Source organism: Petaurus breviceps, unplaced genomic scaffold (assembly GCF_028583685.1).
Source record: "Petaurus breviceps papuanus isolate PSGF00001 unplaced genomic scaffold, PetGlider_PUasm1.0 140, whole genome shotgun sequence".
In the NCBI taxonomy this organism is placed as follows: Eukaryota; Metazoa; Chordata; class Mammalia; order Diprotodontia; family Petauridae; genus Petaurus; species Petaurus breviceps.
Genome location: NW_027185698.1, coordinates 467,511 through 490,639, shown reverse-complemented (window position 1 = coordinate 490,639; position 23,129 = coordinate 467,511). Strand labels below are relative to the sequence as shown.

General features: G+C 38.7%; 1 protein-coding gene across 1 annotated transcript; it reads left to right on the top strand.

Moving 5' to 3' along the window:
- The first annotated feature begins 8,050 nt into the window (after positions 1-8,050).
- Positions 8,051-8,592, top strand: LOC138150101 (large ribosomal subunit protein uL23-like). The gene has a single exon (XM_069073491.1). The coding sequence runs from the start codon at positions 8,052-8,054 to the stop codon at positions 8,517-8,519; it is 468 nt and encodes a 155-aa protein (XP_068929592.1). The 5' UTR covers position 8,051; the 3' UTR covers positions 8,520-8,592.
- The last annotated feature ends 14,537 nt before the right edge of the window (positions 8,593-23,129 follow it).

Sequence of the window (23,129 nt, the reverse complement as noted above, 5' to 3'; positions counted from 1 at the left end):
CCACTGTGACTGACACCAATTCTTTTATTTGTTTTTTGCTTTTTTTTTTTTTGGAGGGAAAAGGCAGGGTAATTGGGATTAAGTGACTTACCGAAGTCACTTAATGTGACATGGTTAGTGAGTGTTAAGTGTCTAAGGCTGGATTTGAGCTCAGGTCCTTCTGACTCCAGGACTGGTGCTCTTTTCACTGCATCACCTAGCTGTCCCAACACCAATTCTTTTAAAGCAGCAAATAACATTACCATTGTAAGAGTTTATTAAATGCTGATTGTGTTTATCAAGTGGCTCAAAAAATTTCTGAAAATTTAACACTCAGCTCTTCTGAGCAATTGAGAGTTGACACTGCCTAGGAAAACACACCAACTACATTGTTCTTTTATTCTATGTTCTTTCCCTCCTCCCATGCCACAGCATTCCGCAAAAGATATGTCACAGAAGGCAAACACCAATAGCACATAGCTACTTTCTTCCTCCTTTCTGTGCTGGAAAGCTGGGCCACTGCTCAGAGCTATTGCCCAACCTTGCTGACCTGGAAACCCTACCAGTTTTCCTTGGCAGACAGTGGTGTGGTGGAGTCAGTTCTTACCTGCTCAGAAAAGTAGATTATTAAATTTTCAGGAATTTTACAAGCCACTTGATAAATATAGTCAGTGCACAGTCCAATCAACTCCTGCAAAGGTAATGATATTTGTTGCTTTCAAGAACTGGTGTCAGTTATGGTAGAATATATTTTTAATCCAATACAGTCTACTTTAAATGATTTTAACTTTAATACTAAACATTTGAAAATGAGCTTAATTTCATTTTATTTTGATATGGTACTAATAAAATGCTTAGAATAAAGTCTGGATTAGTTGGATGTTATTAAAATTTTTCCTAAAATCATCATTTGATTCTGTTTAAAATCATCAGCTGCAATTATCACTTAATGATTCAATATCTGAAATAAGATAAGTTAACAATTTTAAAATATTTTGGATAAAATTTATTTTATTATCAATCTAATAAAAATCAAACCAAACCAGGAGCTGTAGTTAAGAACTTGAAACTGAAATGATTAAAATTAGTGGAGTACCAACACTGAGGTGGGTGGCATGTAGTTTATGAGCTGCTAATACTGAATCCTACATTACATATGCATTTTTCTCAGGTCCTCTTCTTAGTCTGGTTTGGCAAAGAGATTAGTTATTAATTTCTTACAAAACTGCTTTCATGATTGATATTCTGGAAGAATTTTCATTACTTTCAACCACTTACAAGTCAAGATTAACTGTCATTCAGAAAGAAAAAAAATTAATGAAATGTGCCATAGGTACTATGGAAAAATGAGAGATTAGTACTGGTATGACCAATAGTTTTCTTTTTCTGCTTACTTTCTCCTTGGCTGAGGTATCAAGATCATATCTATTTCATAGAAAGAGATAGGAACAACCCTTTCTTATTTTGTATTATGTATTGGGTAATTATGTATTATTTTTTTTTTAATTTTTTGCCTTTTTGGAAGGGCAGTTGGGGTTAAGTGACTTGCCCAAGGTCACACGGCTAGTACATGTTAAGTGTCTGAGGTCATATTTGAACTCAGGTCCTCCTGACTCCAGGACCAGTGTTCTTTTCACTGTGCTACTGAGCCACCCCTATTTATGTATTATGTATATGTAATATTGAAATTGACTGTTCTTTGAATAGAATTTGATGATAATTCCAGCTATTCCTGGAATTTTTTCTTTGGGATTCAATTTATGACTTATTTAATTTCTTTTCCTGATCTTGGGGTAAATACACTATAGTGTCTTTTTCTTTTGCTTATCTAGGTACTTTATATTCTTGTAAGTATTCATTTATTTTCTCTGTTATCAGTTCTGTTAGCATATACTTAGATAAATAGAATCTGATGATTTTCTTTATCCTCTTTTTAATTGTTGTGAATTCTCTTTTCTTTCTTTCTTTTTTGGAGGGGGGAAAGCAGGGCAATTGGAGTTAAGTGACTTGTCCAAGGTCACATGGCTAGTAAGTGTTAAGTATCTGAGGTAGGATTTGAACTCAGGTCCTCCTGACTCCAGGGCTGGTGCTCTATTCACTGTGCCACCTAGCTATCATTTTTGATAGGAACAATGTTTTTTCTCTTTAAAAAATCAGATTGGCTTTTATGTTTATATATTTTATTAATTTTAAATAATGTTTTAATATATTCAATAGGATTTTATAAGATATAAATATGTGTATATATTTATATATTTTATATATTATATAACTTTGTTTTATACAATTATATATTTCATTAATTAAAAAAAATCTTTTCCTAAAAAAATCCAGCTTCTAGTTTTATTTATTGGTTTAATATTTTTGCTTTCATTTTATTAATATTTTTATTTCCAGAATTTGTTTTTTACTTTTTTATTTGTTATTGTTCAAGTCTTTTAATTCATCTTTAAATTTAATAACTTTAAGAACAACTTAATTAATTGATTTCTTTCTTTCTCTCTTTTGCAGAGGAAAGTATTTCAAGATATTAATTTTCCCTTAAGAAGTATTTTAGCTGCATCCCATAAGTTTTGGTATGTTGAGACATTATTGTCATTTTCTTGTTGCTCTTTTTTTTTTGGGAGGGCAATTCTAGTTAAGTGACTTGCCCAAAGTCACACGGCTAGTAAGGGTGTCAAGTGTCTGAGGTCAGATTTGAACTTAGGTCCTCCTGACTCCAGGGCCAGTGCTCTATTCACTGTGCCATCTAGCCGCCCCTATGGTCATTTTCTTTGATGAAATTTTCTATTGTTTCTATAATTTGTTCTTTACCCTACCAGTTCTTTAGAATTATATTATTTAGTATCCAACTACTTTTAAATTCTTTATTCAAATGCTCTTTACTAAATGTGATTATCACATTTTAATCAAGAAGTATGTGTTTAGTATTTTTTTTCTACATTTTTTGTGAGGTCTTTCTGCCTCAATCCATGTAAGTTTTGTGTGAGTGCCATGCAGAGTGAGAAGTATATAAATTCCTTTGTATTCACATTCAATGATCATTAGAGTTCTATCATCCCTAATTTTCCTAAAGTTCTATACAGGTCCTTAATTACTTTCTTATCTTTTGGTTAGAATTTATCTATATCTGAAACAGGAACACTGAGGTCCCTCCATTGTTATACCTTTACTATTTCTCCCTCTAATTTAATTAACTTCTTTAATTATTTAGAGACTATATTATTTGGGACCTATATTAAATATTGATTTAATTCATTATCTATGGTGCCTTTAAGAATAATTAAGAATAATTTCATTTCAGGGTGGCTAGATGGCTCAGTAAATAGAGTGCTGACCCTGGAGTCTGGAGGACCTGAGTTCAAATCCTATCTCAGACACTTACCACACTTAATGACTGTGTGACCTTGGGCAGGTCACTTAACCCCAATTGCCCTGCCCTCTCCTCTCCAAAAGGCGAAAAATAATTTAATTTCCATGCTTATCTCTTTTTATAATATCTATATTTACTGTAGACTTATCTGAAACAATGATTAATACTCCTGTTTTTAGTTCAATTGAAGTATAATAATAATGCTCTTGGCCCTCACTTTATGTAAATATTTGTTTTTTAAATGTTTCTTTTTAATGGTATATTGTTGGAGGATTCTGTTTTCTAATCCCTTTTGCTATAATCTTCCATTTTGTGAATAAGTTCATCCTATCCACATTCAAGATTATTACTGTAAATTGTGTATTTTCCTTTATGCTGTCCTCTTGTAATTTTCCTCTTTGCTCCCACACCCTACTCTTTACAAATAAGAGTTGATTTAAAGAAAAAAGAGGGTATTTGTCTAACATTTGTGATCTATCAATGAAATGGCCTCTTTCTGCTCTCTTGTACTTCTTTCTCCTTAACCTGCTCCTGATCCTGAAAAATGCAAAGAGGAATTTATTTTTCAATTCCTCTTTACATTTTTCTCTCCTAGAATTTGTTTTACTTATAATTATTCCCTTGCCTATTATAATCTCCCTCTTAAATTCTTCTTTCCCTCTCCCTTGTCTCTGTTTCCCATTTCTCTTTTTGAGTTTATATAGTAATGCTTTATTTGAGTTTCATTAGTTTTTCTTGAATTTAGTGTATTTCTATAATGTAGGAATTTACTTTGATAATCTTTTCTCTTTAGCCATTACATTTTGCAGCTCTTTATTTCTTCTAGGTACTCTACCAATCATTGTGATAAGGATATTTTTGTTCTCTGATGCTCTACTTGAACTTGGAGCTACTATCTTTGGGATTTACTCCTTTAACATCTCTCAGTCCAATTTATTTCTTCATAATATTCTGTGTTTACTTTGTTTTACTTCTCTCAGTGTCTATATTGGAGGGGGGTGTCTGTGCTTGGGTCAAGCTTTTCTCCTGCACAACTGAATGGTGTTGGCAAATCTTGTTAAGATGAGGCTCCTCTTTTTACAGGAATTACTTGGCTTCTTTGTGGTTCAAACCCAGGCTATGTGGATGCTCAGTTGGGTCAGAACTTCCAGGATGCTGCTCAGTGTCTTTCTTCTATTATGGTCACAGCTCTGAATAGTCCTGCTGCTAATGCCTTTTTCTTTGGCTTCTGGAGATATTCCCAGACTACTTTTCATATCAAGCATGACTGAAAGTCCTTTTCTCTTTCTGTGGGACTTAGGACTGTACCCCTCAGGATGTTCCACAGAACCTTTCTTTCCCTTTCTCCTGCTGTGAAAAATGTCACTCCTGGGCACAGGTCCTCTTCTTAGTCCACTCTAGATATGTGACCCAGCCTGGGGTAGTGATCATAAAGCTGAGAGTTGGTATGATGTCTTCCTATGCTGACTTAGGCTGGAAAAATGATTCACTGTGACTTTTTTTCTTGGATTTTCCCATTAGAATTCATTTTCTAGATATGTTTGGAAGAGTTTTGAGTAGCTTACTGTACTTTCTACTTCTCTGCCTTCTTGGCTTTATCTCAATGGTTTGGTTTTTTTGGAGGGGGGAAGGCAAAAGTAATTGGGGTTGTGACTTGCCCCAGATCACACAGCTAGTAAGTGTGTCAAGTGTCTGAAGCCACATTTGAACTCAGGTCCTCCTGACTCCAGGGCCAGTGCTCTCTATTCACTGCACCACCAAGCTGCCCCCCCCTCTTTATTTTAGTGATTTTTTTTAAAGGAGAAAAATACTTCAAATATATCAAAACAAGCAGATCAGGTTGGAATTCTATAGGTCATTCTCACTTCAGGCAGTCTTAAACCTCTTTTTTTCTGTAAACAAGCTTGAAATCTAATAGCTCAGGCTCTTCTCTAGCTCTTTCCTTTAGATATCTAGCAGGCAGTGACCCTGGGTTTTTTCCATAAATAGAAAATCCATGGTTGGTGTCCAGTCAATGGAGAGGACTCAGGAACTTGGGGTACCCCAGTAAGTTACTGTCTCCTTCAATAGACAAGGCAGCAACAGGAAGATCAGGATCAGCAGTGACCTGGTGGTTTCTTTCCCTGCTCTTTTCTTTGTTCTGCCAGTATTCATTTAGGTATGTTTCTATCCTGCTACACATACGCAAGAATGCAAGATGTTAGTCTATACTGGGCATAAATCACTCAGGTTTCTCAATCCTCTGCATCAGTCAGAGGTGGAGAACACATATACAGGAAGCCCTAGCCAGGGGCCATTTTCCAGATTTCTCTTTTCACATTAATTCTGACTCCTCCTTTAATATGGATACCTTTTGGCTTTCTTCCTTTGTAAAATACTATCTCTTTCATATGTGTATATAGTCATTGCAGAAAAGGATTTTTAAAAAATGTTTGTATAAGGATCACTGATAAAATCAGCTTCAGAAGAAACACAACCTCTCAAGACCAAATATTGATGAGACCTTCTGAGGACCTGAGAGAAAAGTGCCCTCAAATAAATGTGCTAAGAGGATCTCAGACAGATCAACAACTGAGTTGCAGTGCACTGGGGCTCATGTACTTTTATATATTGCTGTTTTCAGAAGTTTTGAAGGAAAAAACTGATAAACTAATAACAATCTAACTCTCTGAAGACTATAGACAGTTCACATAAAGACAGAAAGGTAGATCTTTTGAGTTTTGCATTATAAGTTAAGAGTTGGACAATTGCTTAGAAAATAATCCTTATATGAAGCATTGGAAGCCAGATAGGAATGCTGGGAAGTGACCAGAAGAAGATAAAAGTAGGAGAGGAAGCTAAGTATAGGAGGCATCAGGGACAACTGAAGAAAGAAGACAGAAGCTGATAGGAGCTGATCAAATCTGATGGGAAAGATACACTGCTGTTTTTTTTTTTTTCAGAGCCCTGAAGATGGGAAGATAGGTATTACTTTACTAAGAGCTGACTGATGGAGAAGGCCAAGCTTGCTCACTGAAGCCACTTATAGCTTGAGAGAGGGAAACTGCTCCAGAGTTTGTTGCTCTTTACTACCCTCTCTGGTTTGAGAGGGAGAGCCAGAGGAGGAAAGATAGGCTTTGCACCTGATTTGCTATGAAGAGACATGGCTTTATTGAGAGATGTTTGGAAAAAACAGAATCCCTTGCTTTTGAAGAGCTTCCTTAAGAAAGTTTACACAAGGGGCAGAGCCAAGATGGCAGGGTAGAAACAGCACTTCCCGGCAGCTGTGGCTTCTACCTCCTCCAGTATATATAAAAAATGACTCTAAACAAATTTTAGATCTACAAAACCTACAAAGTGATAGAGAGAAGCAAATCTCCCACTGAAGGCAGCCTGGCAGGAAGGGGCTATCTCAATGAGCTGGGAGCCGAGCCCAGACCCACATGAGCTACACGGTTTTGGCCCCAGGGCAGCTCTGACCAGCAGCAGTCAGATCAGACTTCAGGAGAGTTATTCAGGAGAGTTAAGCACTAGCAGCTGTGGGGGTTTCCAGACTTCTCAACCCATAAAGGCCAAAGGCAAAGTAAGTGGTCAGTGTAAAACCCTGTTGGATCAGAGTGGACTGAAGAGCATAGTCTGGCCCCCCTGCAGCAAGAAACTGTGGAGGCTCAGCAGCTGCCTCAGGAGCTCCTGGCCTGCAGATTGTAGGGGGACCAAGCAACCATTCAGAGGGTAATTGCTCCTGCTTTAACCTGCTTGGATCTGGATCACAGTCTTGGGTGGAGGTCCTGGGGTGTGTGACCTGGTGTCAGAGCCTGTGGGAGTTGTAGAGAGGGTACCCTCCTAATTGTTCCAGAAGCTGCAAAAACCCCAGCAATTTGGGACAAAGCTCTATCCATTTTGAAAGCAGAGTTCTACTGTGGCAAAAAGCTCAAAAGTCAAGTAATTGAGTAGGAACATTAGCAAGAATAGGAAACACAATGCTACCATAGATTCCTTTTTTGTGGACAAAAAGGATCAAAGTATGGAACAGCAGGAAGACAATGAAGTCAGAACTCTTACAATCAAAAGATCCCAAGAAAAATATGAGCTTGTGGGGGTGGCTAGGTGGCACAGTGAATAGAGCACCGGCTCTGGAGTCAGGAGGATCTGGGTTCAGATCTGGCCTCAGACACATAATGAAAAAAAAAAAAGAAAGGAGAAAATAAACAAGGAAGGAAAGAAGAATTGAAGGAAAGAAGGAAGGAAGGAAGGAAGGAAGGAAGGAAGGAAAGAAAGAAAGAAAGAAAGAAAGAAAGAAAGAAAGAAAGAAAGGAAGGAAGAAAGAAAGAAAGAAAAATATGAGTTGGTTACAGACCATGGAGGATCTCAAGAAGGATTTTGAAAACCAAGTAAGAGAAGTGGAGGAAAAATTGGGAAGAGAAATGAGAATGATGCAAGAAAAGCGAGTCAAAAGCCTGACTGAAGAAAATAACATGTTAAAAAATAGACTAACTCAAATGGCAAAAGAGGCCCAAAAAGCCAATGAGGAGAAGAATGCCTTAAAAAACTGAATTTTCCAGATGGAAAAGGAATTTCAAAAACTCCCTGAAGAGAATAATAATTCCTTCAAAATTAGATTGGAGCAAATGGAAGCTAATGACTTTATGAGAAATCAAGATAGTATAAAACAGATCCAAACAAATGAAAAAATAGAAGGCAGGACCAACTCTTCCCCAACATGGAGCCAAAGGCGAAGAAGGAAGCTGTTGTCCCCCCCAAGACAGGAGCCAAGTCCAAGGCCTTGAAGGACAAGAAGGCAGTGCTGAAGGGTGTCTATAGCCACAAAAAGAAGATCCAAACATCCCGCACCTTCTGGCAACCCAAGACACTGAGACTTCGGAGGCAGCCCAAATACCCTCAGAAGAGTGCCTCTCGCAGAAACAAGCTCTATCACTATGCCATCATTAAGTTTCCCTTGACCACCGAGTCTGCTATGAAGAAGATTGAGGACAACAACACCCTGGTCTTCATTGTGGACGTCAAGGCCAACAAGCATCAGATCAAGCAGGCCGTAAAGAAGCTGTATGACATCAGTGTGGCCAAGGTCAACACACTGATCCGGCCCAATGGAGAGAAGAAGGCCTATGTCCATCTTGCTCCAGACTATGATGCTTTAGATGTTGCCAACAAAATTGGAATCATCTAACTTGCTGTGTCCCCATTCCACCTACAATAAAAATAAAGTTTTCCAGAATAAAAAAAAAAAAGAAAAAATAGAAGGCAGTGTGAAATATCTCATTGGAAAAACCACTGACCTGGAAAATAGATCCAGAAGAGATAATTTAAAAATTATTGGACTACCTGAAAGCCATGATCAAAAGAAAGACCCTAGACACCATCTTTCAAGAAATTCTCAAGCAAAATTGCCCTGATATTCTAGAACCAGAGGGCAAAATAGAAATTGAAAGAATTCACCAAAAGATCCCCAAAAGAAAACTCCTAGGAATATTATAGCCAAATTCCAGAGTTCCCAGGTCAAGGAGAAAATACTGCAAGCAGTCAGGAAGAAACAATTTGAGTATTGTGGAAACATAATCAGGATAACACAAGACCTAGCAGCTTCTACACTAAGGGATAGAAGAGGTGGGCATATGATATTTTGGAGGTCAAAGGAGCGAGGATTAAAACTAAGAATCATCTACCCAGCAAAACTGAGTGTAATGCTTCAGGGGAAAATATGGTCATTCAATGAAATAGAGGATTTTCAAGCATTCTTGATGAAAAAACCAGAGCTGAACAGAAAATTTGGCTTTCAAATACAAGAAGCAAGAGAAGCATGAGAAGAATAAAAGCTTGAAAAACAAGCTGCTGTCAGGAAACAAGTTATGTGAAATCCATGCTGAAGAGCTGCAATATGGACAATGGCCATTGGTCTTTGGGATTATGACCTACAGGCACAAAAAAATCCTTCTCCATCTCTCACCTACATGCTTTTGGGTGTGCAATCCTCCTACCCTGGAATGTACTCCTTCCTTAATTCCACTGGTCCTTCAAGCCTCAGCCCAAGGGCTGCCTCCTCCATGAAGCTCAACTTGATTTCCTTCATTTGTTTTCCAGGCCACAAAATGGATATTTGATTGGGCCAGGTATCATCAATAATTGGGTTCCAATTCTTTTTTAGATACTATCCATATAAACCAGGTCAAGTCATTTCATTGATGTCTTCCCTCAGTCTCCTCTCTGTTAAATGGCATAATAAAAAAAATACCCCCCTCCCATTTCTCCCCAAAAAAGAAAGTTTACATGATGCTTTTGCTACTTCTAGGAGGAAAGTCCTCAAAGCCCCAGAGTAGAACCAGAGAATTTAAGAGAATTTCTGAATTACCTGAACCAGATGACACTTTCTCAGTGCTTTGCCAAGTGGAGGGACTGTGTGCTAAAAGAGCTTGTCACAGCTTCAGTGGTCTCAAAATAGCATAGATGTGGCTTTGCCCAACATGAGATCTGTGAAGGAAAGGAAACATAATGGAGAAGCAGTTTTGCCTAGCAGGTAATTCATAGTGTAAACTATTCTCTAAAAACAATAAGGAAATAAAGGTCTGTCACTCAGTAATGAGTTGCCTTAGGTATAAGGATTTCCCTACCTATGAATGTCCCTGTCAGGTTTCTATGAGTGTATGCTCACTCTCCTTTATGGACACTGTGAGCATTGTCAGGAGAATGTGACTTAGATTTATGGGTGGGCTGTTTTATATTGATTATTATTGAGTTTTCCTTCCAATAATTCAATATTATCATTTTTCTTACTTTTGCAACATTTTTTGGAAAATTTTTCATGTTCAATAGTTATTATGTTGTCATTATGTTATTATTATTAAGTGTCATTAGGACTGGTTTTGTATAAATGGGAAGTACAGTGTAAATGGGAAGTACACCAGCAGAGGCTTAGTAATTTCAGTTGGAATTAGTAGAAGCATATGTTTCCCCTTATCAGGGTTACCCCTTTGGAGATGCAGCCACATGGTTACCTCTCTAGGAACACCACCATGACTTGTCAAAAGTGGGTGCAAGTAGGGTAAATCTCAGTCCCAGGAGAGAAATCTGAGAGAGTTGGGTGTTGGTAACATGCCTGAGCTATACCATCAATACCTAGCTATGAAGCTTTGTGGGTAGGTCAATTGATGTGCTTCTTGCTTGGGGCAAAACTGCTACACATTGAGAGACCTATCCTCCAAGACTAGTTGATAAATAATCTGTCCTGGTCAATGAAGTATAGTGTTGAATTCTGGGTGCTACATTTTAGGAAGGATATGGGAGAGCATTCAATGGGCAACTGTCAGGATGGTGAAGAGCCTTGAATTTTTGCCATGTGAGGGTGAGTTTAAGGAACCAGAGATCTTTAGCTTGGAGAAGAAAAGGTTGAGGGGGAACATGACAGATATCTATAAGTATTTGAATGAATGAAAAATCATTAACTGTTTGCAATGTACCAGGCTAAATACTAGTGATCCAAATATAAAACATGATAGACCTTGCCCTTAAAAAGGTTTTGTTTTAATGGAAGAACACAATACATATAGGATAGTAGTGGCCAGAGGGAGAAGTTTTGGCCTGAGCTGGGCTGGTGATTAGAGTCATAGAGCAATTGAATGTTAAGTCCCTTTCAATGAGAGAAATGATTATTAATAACTAATGATTTGGGGAGATCTGGTATTTCCTCTTTTTCTATAGCTCTCATTTCAAAGTTCAGTCTCTTAAAGGACATTGCTAGTAATGAGATTGAATAAATTCTCTTCAATGTTGTTCAAACCCCACCCAACCTTCTACTCAGATGAATAAGGATAAATTCTTTATTAGATTGCCCAAAGCTGGGGGTAGTCTGGGTGTAAAGATAGTCTTTTTGTCCAATCAGTCCCTCATTGAAGGGAGCCCACTTCTCAAGGTGATATCATCAATGCCAAAATGTTAAAAATGATATTAGTGGGGATTTTTATCCCTTATATAAGAAAACATTTGCAACATCAGAACAAAGGTCTCCTCCCTTAATCTTTTTAACATAGTTAATAAAGTGATGACCAGGTACCTCTTGGTCCTCTATAGAAATAAGTCAAATATAGATTGATTATATCCTTTGTTAAATGATAAAGTAATCTTCCTGATTGTTAATTCTTAAGAAATAATGAACAATGCACTCCATTGGTTATAATCCTTCTTTACAACCTGACTAATGTTTAATATGAAGGTATTTGTAGATCTTATATTTGATTGTGTGCTGCCATGGGAGGGAAGGGGGAGGAGAAACAGGGAGAGAAAATTTGAAACTCAAGGGATTGTGGAACTGAATGTTGTAAACTAAAAGTAAATAAATAAATTTAAAAATTAGAAAAAAAAGAAATAATGAACAATGTCAGAGGTGACAGAAAATTAGAGAAAGGAAAATGCTGTTCTGATTTTCAGAAAAGAGAAAGGGTAGAACCCACAAACTACAGGCCAGAAAGCTTGAATTCCAGAACATCTTATTATGATGATTTGTGAAAACTTTGAAAAGAAAGTAAGCACTAGGAAGAAGAGTGTTTACTAAAAACATGCAACTCAAATTATTGATATTATCAGTCTTTCTCCTTGAGGCGCCTATCTTGGGTCTACTCTTTCTAGTACTGAGTGCTCACTCTTCTTATGCTCTGTAACACAGTAGGTTTGAAGGAGGTGTAGCCCTCATTTCAAGACCCTTCCTCTGATGCCATCCCTCTATAACCTCCTTTGCCATTCATACCATCTGTCTGTGTCAAGACTAATTATAGCAACAGCTCAAATGGTGACTGTTAAATTGATCCTCAGTTATGGAAAGTCCGAATGGCTTGCCTATGCAGGTGAGGAAGCACTCTTTCAATCTCCCCCAAACCCTTTTAAGATTCCTATAAATATTTGCTTGTATAAGCATTACACTCTACCCTACAATTTGAGAAAATTTCCATAGCAGAAGTATATGTCTGAGGAGCAGCCAGGTAGCACAGCGAGTAAGAGCCCCGGCTCCAGTGTTGAGAAGACCTGGAGATCGAATCCCGGGCTCAGACACTTAGCACCCACACAGAAACACCTGGCCATGTAACCTTGAGCAAGTTACTTAACCCCAATTGCTTAGGGGTGGCCAGGTAAGAGCACCAGCTCCAGTGTCGGGATGACCTGGATCAAATCCAGGCTCAGATACTCAGCACCACACCCAGAAATAACTGGCCGTGTAACCTTGAGCAAGTTACTTAACCCCGATTGCTTTAAAATTAAAAAAAAAAAGAAAGAAGTATATGTCTGACGCTGCTACAAAGGCAAATCCCAATTTGGGAAAATCCAACCCAGATTTTTTAAATGTGTCCACATTAGGTGAAATATATGCATAAAGATTTTGCTTATTTAGTGGTAATTCTCAACTTATAAGGAGGGCCTTAAAGTGCTAGAACGAGTCATACAAATAAGGCTATGATAAATATAAAAGCAAAAAACCCTTAAATTGGAAATCAAGAAACAGGAAGCAGAGATATACTTCATTTCCTTACCAATTAAAATGCCAAGAAACACAACAGAGGGAGCTCCTTCCTTAAGGTATATCACCTCAGAAAGTACAAAAGATATCAATGGGATAATTAATCTGTCCATGGATATTGTACCATACATTGGACTTGAGAGATGTGCCTGATTTACAAACTGAAATGCAAATATCAGGACAAAGATGACTACATCTCAACTCTTACTGGAACATTTATCCTTATGGGTATAACTGAATATAAGAGGAACTAAGGACACCTAAGTTTGTGTTCTTGTGTTATTTCCATGCTAATAGAAATCAAGCATGTTGCTGCAGTGTCTATATCAAAGGTGGAAGGGAATGATCACTCTGCCCACTTCTGGGGTTTTCGATCTAGAGCTTAAATATTAGATCACACTCCCTCTAGCCACACTCTTTGTCTACTCTATGAAACCTCCATAGAGTATCAAGTTATCATCATGTCCTTTTCTGGATCTACCCTCTCCCACAAGCATGACTTTAACAGCCCAAGGTAGATTATCCCCATACTACCTGACCTAAGAACATATGCTTTGTGGGACATCTTGAGTGTGGTATCTTGGAGTCCCTGCTCCCCCACCCCCACACCAACTCTGATATTTTCTCCCTATTTCCTCCCTCCACTTTCCTCCACAAGTATATTTGCTCTTCATGTCAGAATTCCCAGTTATTATATTCTGGTCGGGAATGTGGAATACAAATTTATCAAAGGGAAGCCTAAATTTGTTCTTCATCCTGTTCAAGTCTAACAGTATGTGTGATTGAACATATTTTATAGTCATAATTTCCTTATATTAGTTTTAAAATGCTCTCTGGAGCATCATGAATTCATAGGCCACAAGCTTCAGGGGAATAATTATTTCCTGAAACCAGGAAGTTCCAAGTTTAAGGAACTGTTTTGGAAGCAGTCTGAGGTGAATTTATGGTTTGATTTAGGAAAGGCAGTGTACTCTTGCACTAAAAGATAGAATTAGGCTTATTTTGCTTGTAATTAAATTTTGATCATAATTAGTCCTTCTGTTTCCCTTGTCCAATATTTCATTTTATTTTTAATTAGCAACAAATTATCCATTTCCTAGAGGTGCTCTGTAGATTTTGTAAATATCTATCATAATAGAAGGAGGTAGGGGTGGCTAGGTAGTACAGTGAATAGATCACAGGCCCTGGAATCAGGAGGACCTGAGTTCAAATCTAGCATCAGACACTTAACACAAAAACTAGCCATGTGACCTTGGGCAAATCGCAACCCCAATTGCCCTTCAAAAAAGACAAATAAAAACAACCCTTCTAGATAAAGTGTAAAAATAAGTGGAGTATTTAATTAGATGTAAGGAGTAAAGGATAACTCTGGAGTTTCTTATACAGAGTCTATTTCACATTTCTACCACAGTACTTCCTTCTCCTCTTTTCAAGTTCCCAAGTTCTTTAGCCTAAGACTGACTTCCTCTGCTCCTCTCAACTTCTTAGTGTTTTCACCTATCCTCTTTTTCTTTTCTCAGAGTGGTAACTCTACTCTTTGCCAAAATAAAACTATCTATAAGTTCAACCCCATTCTCTCCCATATTCTTTGTGACCTTGTACCATCAATCATCTCAGACTCTTAAACATTACCAATCTCTTTACAGTGGTTGTCCCAAAGGTCTCAGTGTAATTTTGATAGCTTAAAACTGCACTAAGACTTTTAGAACACCCTATATATCCTGTTCATCTTCAATTTGCAACTTAATTTAAGTCAATTCAGTGTGAACTATGTATCTGTAAGACACTGTGCTTGAAAAGAATAGGAAAAGAAACCCAATGCTTGGCTTATAATAAGCACTTAACATAAATACATTTCATTTATTCATTCACCTTTTACCTGCTACCTTGCTTTCCTGAAGGTGACCCTATTTTGAGGCTATAGAGATTGTTTAGATAATTGGTGAGTTCTTGTGGGGATTAACCAATCCAATATATTATTCACTAATCTATAACACAACCATTATTAATTTTTTTCTAGAGACACAGCATCCTTATATCTGCCTAATGAATATCTAAATCTTAATAAGCTCACTGATACCTCAAACTTAACATATTTAAAAGTGGACTGTCAACCGGTCAATAAGTATTTAATAAATGCCTACTATGTGCCAGGACCTATACTAAGTGCTAGGGATGCAAAAAGAAGCATAAGTCAGTCTATGCCCTTGTCCAATTAAGGAGGTTCAGGATTCACATTAACAGAACGCTCGGTACTCCAAGAAAGACCCAAGGCAATTTCTTTAGAATATTTATTCAGAATATATGTATATATAGGCAAGTGAGAAAGAAACTGAAGATAACAGAGTAAGAAGCTTAAAGATAGCAGAATAAGAGCAACCATGATTAATAGGGGATATATATATATATATATATATATATATTTACAAGCATCATCATTGCGGGGAAGCACCAACACCTGACCACACAAGCTGGGGAATCCTGCTACATCCCGTCAAGGTCCCGCATGGGAGGGTCCCAGGCAGGATGTCTCCTCCATGGGTGAGATTACAATTTGGGGTCTGAATCTTACAGTTTAAGTAGTGTTGAGAACAAAGAAGGCATACTGCCAGGTGTTTTAACAAGCATCATATCTGGTGTGAGGCCTGGGACAGAGGCCAATTCCTCCAAGACTCCCCCCTGCCCCAAGAGCAATGTTTCCTTGGAGTGGCTAGTTCCAGGAGTTGGGCAGTTATCATATCTCCTCTCAAGAACCTGGCTAGGGTCCCAGGAGAGGAGTAGCCCTCAAGTTCTCAGGATCCCTGTTCCCAAACAACTCAGGGTAATAGAAAGGTCATATTGAGTTGGGGCCTTGGTTTGTATAATCTTATTCCTCACAGAGGGGCTTACCTTGCCCCTACAGCCCTCAAGGAGCTCACAATCAAATGGGGGAGGCAACAAAACAAATATTCACAAACAAGCTACATGAATAGGATAAATAGGAAGTAATTTAAAAAGGCAAGGCACTAGAATCAAGCAGAGTTGAGAAAGGCTTCCTGTAGAATATGGGATTTTCATTGGAAAACTTGAGGGAAGCCAGTAGAGAGAGATGAGGAAGGGGGGATTCCAGGACTGGGGGATAGCCAGAGAAAATGACCAGAGCTGAGATATGGGATGTCTTATTTGTGATATAAGAAAGGAGGCCGTTGGCACCGAATTGCAAAGCATGTGGTAGGGATCTAAGGTATAAAAAGACTGCAAAGATAGTGATAGGGGAGATGGAGCCAGACTATGAGGAACTTTGAATGCTAAGGAGAGGATTCTGTATTTGATCTTGGAGGTAAAAGGGAACAATTGGAGTTTAATAACTCCAATATGTTATCCAATGGATGGATAACATGGTTGGACCTAAACTCATTATCTTCAATGCCTGTCACACAGTATATACTTAATTTATACTTGCTGATTGATGGAATTACCATCCTCTTAGTTACCCATATTTATAACACTGGAGACACCTTAGACTCTTTCCTTTCTCTCATACCCCCAATACCCAATTAGTTGACAAATCCTATAAATGCAATGTGCCCAATATAATAATTAACATTTATAAAGTACTTTAAAGTTTGCTAAGTACTTCACTTAAAACACTGTTTGGTATCATTGCAAACTGTACTATCATCTCCCTCGTCTTGGATATGATGCCTCTCTTAATGCAGTTTAAAGTTGCATTTGCATTCTTGGCTGCCACAAAACATATATTAAGCTTATTCTTGTTCCTTGTGTTCTTTCAAAAATTTTTCACAGTGGCTTAACAATATGTATTTTAGGGGACCAATCCATGAAAACACCAAGATCTTTGTAAGAAAAAATGTTGCCTAGCTCAGGTTCTCTCATTTTGCATTTGTGAAATTGTTTTTTTGAATATAGTATTTTACATTTATCCCTGCATCTTCTTAGGATCTGTCCAACATTCTAGATAGGCAAGATCTTTTTGGATCTTGACTTTGCCATTCAATGTGTTTTCTATCCCTTCTAGCTTCATGTCACATGAAAATGTGATAAGGATGACATCTATTTTTTTTTTAAAGCAATTGGAGTTAAGTAACTTGCTCAAGGTTACATGGCCAGTTATTTTTGTGTGGGTGCCAAGTATCTGAGGCCAGAACCAATCCAGGGTCTCCTGATGCTGGGACAGACGTTCCTACTCACTGCACCACCTGGCCACCCCTAAGCAATTGGGGTTAGGTAACTTGCTCAATAACACGGCCAGTTATTTTGTGTGGGTGTTAAGTATCTGAGGCCAGAACTGATCCCAGGTCTCCCGACTCTGGGGCCAGCGCTCTTACTCACTGCACCACCTGGCCGCCCCGACATCTATTTTTATACAAATTACTAGTAAAAATTTAGGAAAAAATATCCAATTATAATAACAGCATAGGGTTAGGTAAAGATCCCTAAGCCATTATACTAGAGACTCCTTTCGAAGTAGACATTAAAACAGTAGCTGGACCAGTCAACTATTTTCAAATCCATCTACCTGCTCTACTGTTTAGCCCACTTCTCTCAAGCTTGTTTACATGGATAGCATGAGAAATTCAGTTAAATGCTTTTCAAAGATATAGGTAAACTATATTTACAGCATTCCTTCATCTACTAGTGTAATAACCATATCAACACTTGATCTTAGCCAAAAGATCAAGAATCAATATCTAGTAACTATATCAAAAAAAGGAATTGAATTTAGTTTGGAATGATATTTTCTTGATGAAACCATCATGATTCATTGTGATCATTGCTTGTTTTCCTATATTTTCACTGACTATCCCTTTAATACCATATTCTAGAATTTTGTCAGTAGTAGAAGTTAAGTTCAATGGTTTATTATTTTCAGATTCCATTCTTCTGTTTTGAAAATTAAAACAACATTGCTCTTTTCAACTCTTTTTTTTAATGCTTTATTAACTTCTGACTTACATCATTCGTTTCCACCAGATTTTGAGTTACAAATTTTCTCCCCGTTTTCCCCCCACCCATCCCCCCAAAACAGCATTCCCACAGGATATCCCCACCTCCAATCTGCTCTCTCCCATATTTTCTCCCATAACCATTTCGACTTTTCCAGTGGATCTCTATGCCTCAGTGCCTGTACATCCCATTTCTTAATTACATGTAAGATGGTATTAATAATAGTATACACACACACACACACACACATATATATATATTTGAATATTTGATTTTAAAACTTTCAATCCCAGATTCATTCCCTTCCCCCCCTGCCACCCACCCCCAATGGGGAGACAAGCAGTTCAGTATAGGTTGTACATGTGCAGCTAATGCAAAACAATAACATAGTAGATATATTGTAAAAGACTGACTACATTTCCCTCCCACCCATTCTATTCTCTACTTTGATCCTGTCCCTTTTCAAAAGTGGGTGCTTCCAACTTCCCTCCCCCCCAGCCTGCTCTCCCTTCCATCATCCCCCCTCTCATCCCCTTCCCCCCATTCTCCTGGAGGGTGAGATCCCCTATTTAGTGTGTATTTCCCTCCCTCCTCAAGCCAGATTCAATAGGAATAAGGTTGACCCATTCCCTTCTGCCCTCCTATTCTTCCCCTCCATTGCAACCATTTTCCCCTGCCTCTTCTGTATGAGATAGTTTGCCCCAATCTGTCTCTCCCCATCTCCTCTCATTATACTCCTCTCACCTCTCAATTTCACCTTTTAAGTATCATCCCTTCCTGTTAAATTGGTCCCGTGCCCTCTATCTATGTATACCTGTAAACGTATATACACACATTCACATATGTATTCATATGCCCGCATACCCTCATATAAAGACATATATATATATATATATATTTCTAATCCCTTCAACTACTGAGAAAAGTTTCATAAGTTACAATTATTGTTTTTCCATGTAGGAATGTTAATAGTTCAACTTTGATAAGTTCCTTATGATTTCTTTTCCCTGTTTACCTTCTCATGCTTCTCTTGCTTCTTGTATCTGAATGTCAAATTTTCTATTCAACTCTGGTTTTTTTTAGCAAGAATGCCTGAAAGTCCTGTATTCCACTGAATGACCACATTTTCCCCTGAAACATGATACTCAGTTTTGCTGGGTAGGTGACTCTTGGTCTTAATCCCAGCTCCCTTGACCTCCGGAATATCACATTCCAAGCCCTTCTATCCCTCAATGTAGAAGCTGCCAGATCCTGGGTTATCCTGATTGTGTTTCCACAATATTCAAATTGTTTCTTCCTGGCTGCTTGTAATATTCTCTCCTTAATCTGGGAATTCTGGAACCTGGCTATAATATTCCTAGGAGTTTTCTTTTTGGGATCTTTTTCAGGAGGTGATCAGTGGATTCTTTCAACCTCTATTTTGCCCTCTGGTACTAAAACATCAGGGCAGTTTTCTTTGAGAACTTCCTGGAGGATGCTTTCTAGGTTCTTACTTTGGTCATGGCTTTCAGGTAGTCCAATAATTTTTAAATTATCTCTCCTGGATCTATTGTCCAGGTCAGTGGTTTTTCCCGAGATATTTCACATTGCCTTCTATTCTTTCATTTGTTTGGATCTGTTTAACAGCATCTTGATTTCTCATAAAGTCATTAGCTTCCATTTGCTCCAATCTAATTCTGAAGCAATGATTCTCCTCAGTGAGCTTTTGAGATTCTTTTTCGATCTGGCAAATTTGACTTTTTAAGGCATTCTTCTCCTCATTGCCTTTTTGAGCCTCCTTTGCCATTTGAGTCAGTCTGTTTTTTAAGGTATTATTTTCTTCAGTCAGGCTGTTGACTCTCATTTCATAATTTTCTTGCATTGTTCTCATTTCTCTTCCCAATTTTTCCTCCACTTCTGTTATCTGCTTCTTAAGGTCCTCTATGGCCTGTAACCAGCTTGTATTTTCCTTTGAAGCTTTTGGTGCAGGAGTACTGACTTCACTGTTTTCCTCCTGTTCCATGCCTTGCTCCTTATCCCCAAAATAGGAGTATAATGTTGGAATCTTCTGTCTGCTTTGTTTCCTCTGCCTGCTCATTTTGCCACTCAATTATTTGACTTTTGGGCTTTTTGCCACAGTAGGACTCTGCCACCAGACAGGGGAGCTTTTGTCCCAAATGCTGGGGTTTTCTCAGCTGCTGGAGGTATTAGATGGGTGCCCTCTCTGAGATCTCCACACGCTCTGGCAAGCTGGACACACACCCCAGGACCTCCACCCTAGACTGCAATTAAGATCCAAGCAGGTTAAAGCAAGAGCGATTACCCCTCAGACTGGTGCTTGGTCCCCCTACACTCTGCAGGCCAGGAGCTGAAGCCACCACATGGCACTGGCAGGCTGTGCTGGCATCTCAGTGGTTTCTCGCCCCGGGGGTAAAAGCCACACACTCCCACTTACTGGTCCCAAAGTCCAGACTGTACTGACCTCTCACTTTGTCCTTTGTGTCTATGTGTTGATAAATCTGGAAACGGCCACAGCTGCTGCTGATCTGGAGTCCCTCCGGCCGGTGGCTTGTCAGGCCTGCCCTGGGGCTAAAGCCTCAGCGTGGGGCTAGGCTCGGCTCCCAGAGCACTGCGCTGGCTGATTCCTGCTGGCCTGCCGGGCTGCCCTCAGCGGGAGGTTAGCTTCTCTGTGTCATTACGTGGGTTCTGCAGCTCCAAAATTTGTTTAGAGTCCCCTTTTTACATGGATTGGGGAGGGTGGAAGCTGGAGCCGAGGGAAGGTCTTGCTTCTACTCCGCCATCTTGGCTCCGCCAACTTTGATATGCTTTTCTAAAGGAAAGCCGCCCTTTTCAACTCTTGCAATACCTCTCTTGTTCTCCATGATCCTTCACAAATCACTCATTGTGGTTCAGCAATTACATCTATAAATTCTTTCAGTACCCTGAGATGTACTTCATTTGGGTCTGGTGAGTTGGAGTTATCAAGGGCAGGTAGGTGCTCTCTTATTTTCTCCTAAAGTATCTTGAGTTTCAACTTTTTATTAGCCATTTTTATCCTGTACTTTCCATTCCAAATATCATTCTTTTCTTTTTTGGAGGGCAATTGGGGTTAAGTAACTTGCCCAAGGTCACACGGCTAGTTTTTGTGTTGTTTCTGAGGCCAGATTTGAACTCAGGTCCTCCTGACTCCAGGGCCAGCACTCTATTCACTGTGCCACCTAACCACTCCTAGACCTTAGCTTAAAAGGGCCAAGGTCCCCCAGTGCATCCTGATCCATTTCCAGTCTTCCTGATTGATATCTAGCCACTGGATCTAGATGGCTATGAAGGAGAAAGTGAGGTTGGTCACTTTGCACAGCCTACTCTCACTCAAGTCAAATTCAATTATAAGTCATGTCATCATCTCCCTGATGTTATAGTCCTCTTCAAGAATGAAGGACAGGGCGGCCAGGTAGCACAGCGAGTAAGAGCACTGGCCCCAGTGTTAGGATGACCTGGGGATCAAATCCGGGCTCAGATACTTAGCACCATACCCAGAAATAACTGGCCGTGTAACCTCGAGCAAGTTACTTAACCCCAATTGCTTTAAAAAAAAAAAAGAATGAAGGCTAAACCACATCACACCTATCAGATTGGCTAACATGATAAAATAGGAAAATGAAAAATGTTGGAGAAGATGTGGGAAAATGAGAACATTAATGCATTGGTTTTTTTTTTTTTCTTTTGCTTTTTGGGAGGGCAATTGGGGTTAAGTAACTTGCCCAAGGTCACATGGCTAGTATTTGTGTGAAGTGTCTGAGGCCATATTTGAATTCAGGTCCTCCTGATTCCAGGGCTGGTGCTCTATTCACTGAGCTACCTAGCCACCCCCTACTAATGTATTGTTAGTAGAGTTGTAAACTGATTCCACCTTTCTAGAGAACAATTTGGAACCATACCCAAAAGGTTATAAAACTGTGCATACTCTTTGATTCAGCAATACCATTACTAGCTCTGATTCCCAAAGAGATCATAAAGATGGGAAAAGCACCCACATGTACAAAAATATTTATAGCAATTCTGTGGTGGCAATGAATTGAAATTTGAGGGAATGCCCATCAGTTGGGGAATGGCTGAACAAGTTGTGATATACGAATGTAATGGTATACTATTTTTCCATAAAAAATGATGAGCAGGCAGCTTTCAGAAAAACCTGGAAAGACTTGCATAAACTGATGCTGAGTGAAGTGAGCAGAACCAGGAGAACATTGTACACAATAAAAGCAACATTATGTGATGACCAGCTTTGATTGACCTAGCTCTTTTCAGCAATGCAATGATAAACTATGGAATCTCAATGCAGATTGAAGCATACTATTTTCTTTTTCTTTATGTTTTTCCCTTCTTGTGGTTTTCCCCTTTTGTTCTGATTCTTTTTTCACAATATGACTGAGGTAGAAATGATGGTGTACAGGCTCTGGGAAACCCCTTGAACTCTCCTTGAATCTTCCTTGCTTTGATCTGGTGTTCCCTTGAGGCCATAAGCTTTCTATTATCTCTGTGCCCAAATCTCTGTCACCCTTAACATATTTTAGCCCTCCATTGTCTGTTATCTTTGGATCTACTTTTTTTTGTTTTTGTTTTTTTTGGATCTACTTCTCACCCTTGATCCTATTAAAACTCCATCTTGGATCCTGGCTTCTGACCTCTAGTCACCATCAAGATCCTCACTAGACCCCCTCTTCCCCAGACTACTTGGCCAACCCTAGATCCCTCCCACAGGCTTTCTGTATATAAGATTATGAAGGTGCTCAGAGTCAATCTGTCCTGCTTGTCAATACAAGCAAATTGCTCAGATTTCTTAAGAGTCTAGGCTGAGATTTCTTAAGAGTCAGATGATTTTTAATAAATGTTGTTTTTCTTTGGCTGAAAAAAGGCTTGGGTTGAATTCATTCAGGCAGGACCTGTGCTTCACTATTTAGGGGTCCCAGCACCCTTAAACCTCAGCAGAAATGTTTAGTACAATTGTACATGTATAGCTTATGTAAGATTGTATGACATCTTGGGGAGGGGGGAGGGGAGAAAGAGGGAAAATTTAGAACTCAAAGTCTTATAAAAGTGAATGTTGAAAACTGAAAATAAATAAGTAAACAAAACACCTCTCCTCCCAATAAAAGGGAAGAGATTTGGTAAAAGTTTGCTAAGTCTAGTAACAACTGGGGTGTATTCCTTAACTTCCTCACCCTGCCCCCCCATTCCCTGACTAGTGGCCTCAGTTTGAGAAGAAAAAGGACATCTTTAAGTAATTTAATGGATAAGCTGGATATTAAAGATGAGGAATTTCTCATATGGCTATTAAGTTGATATCATTAT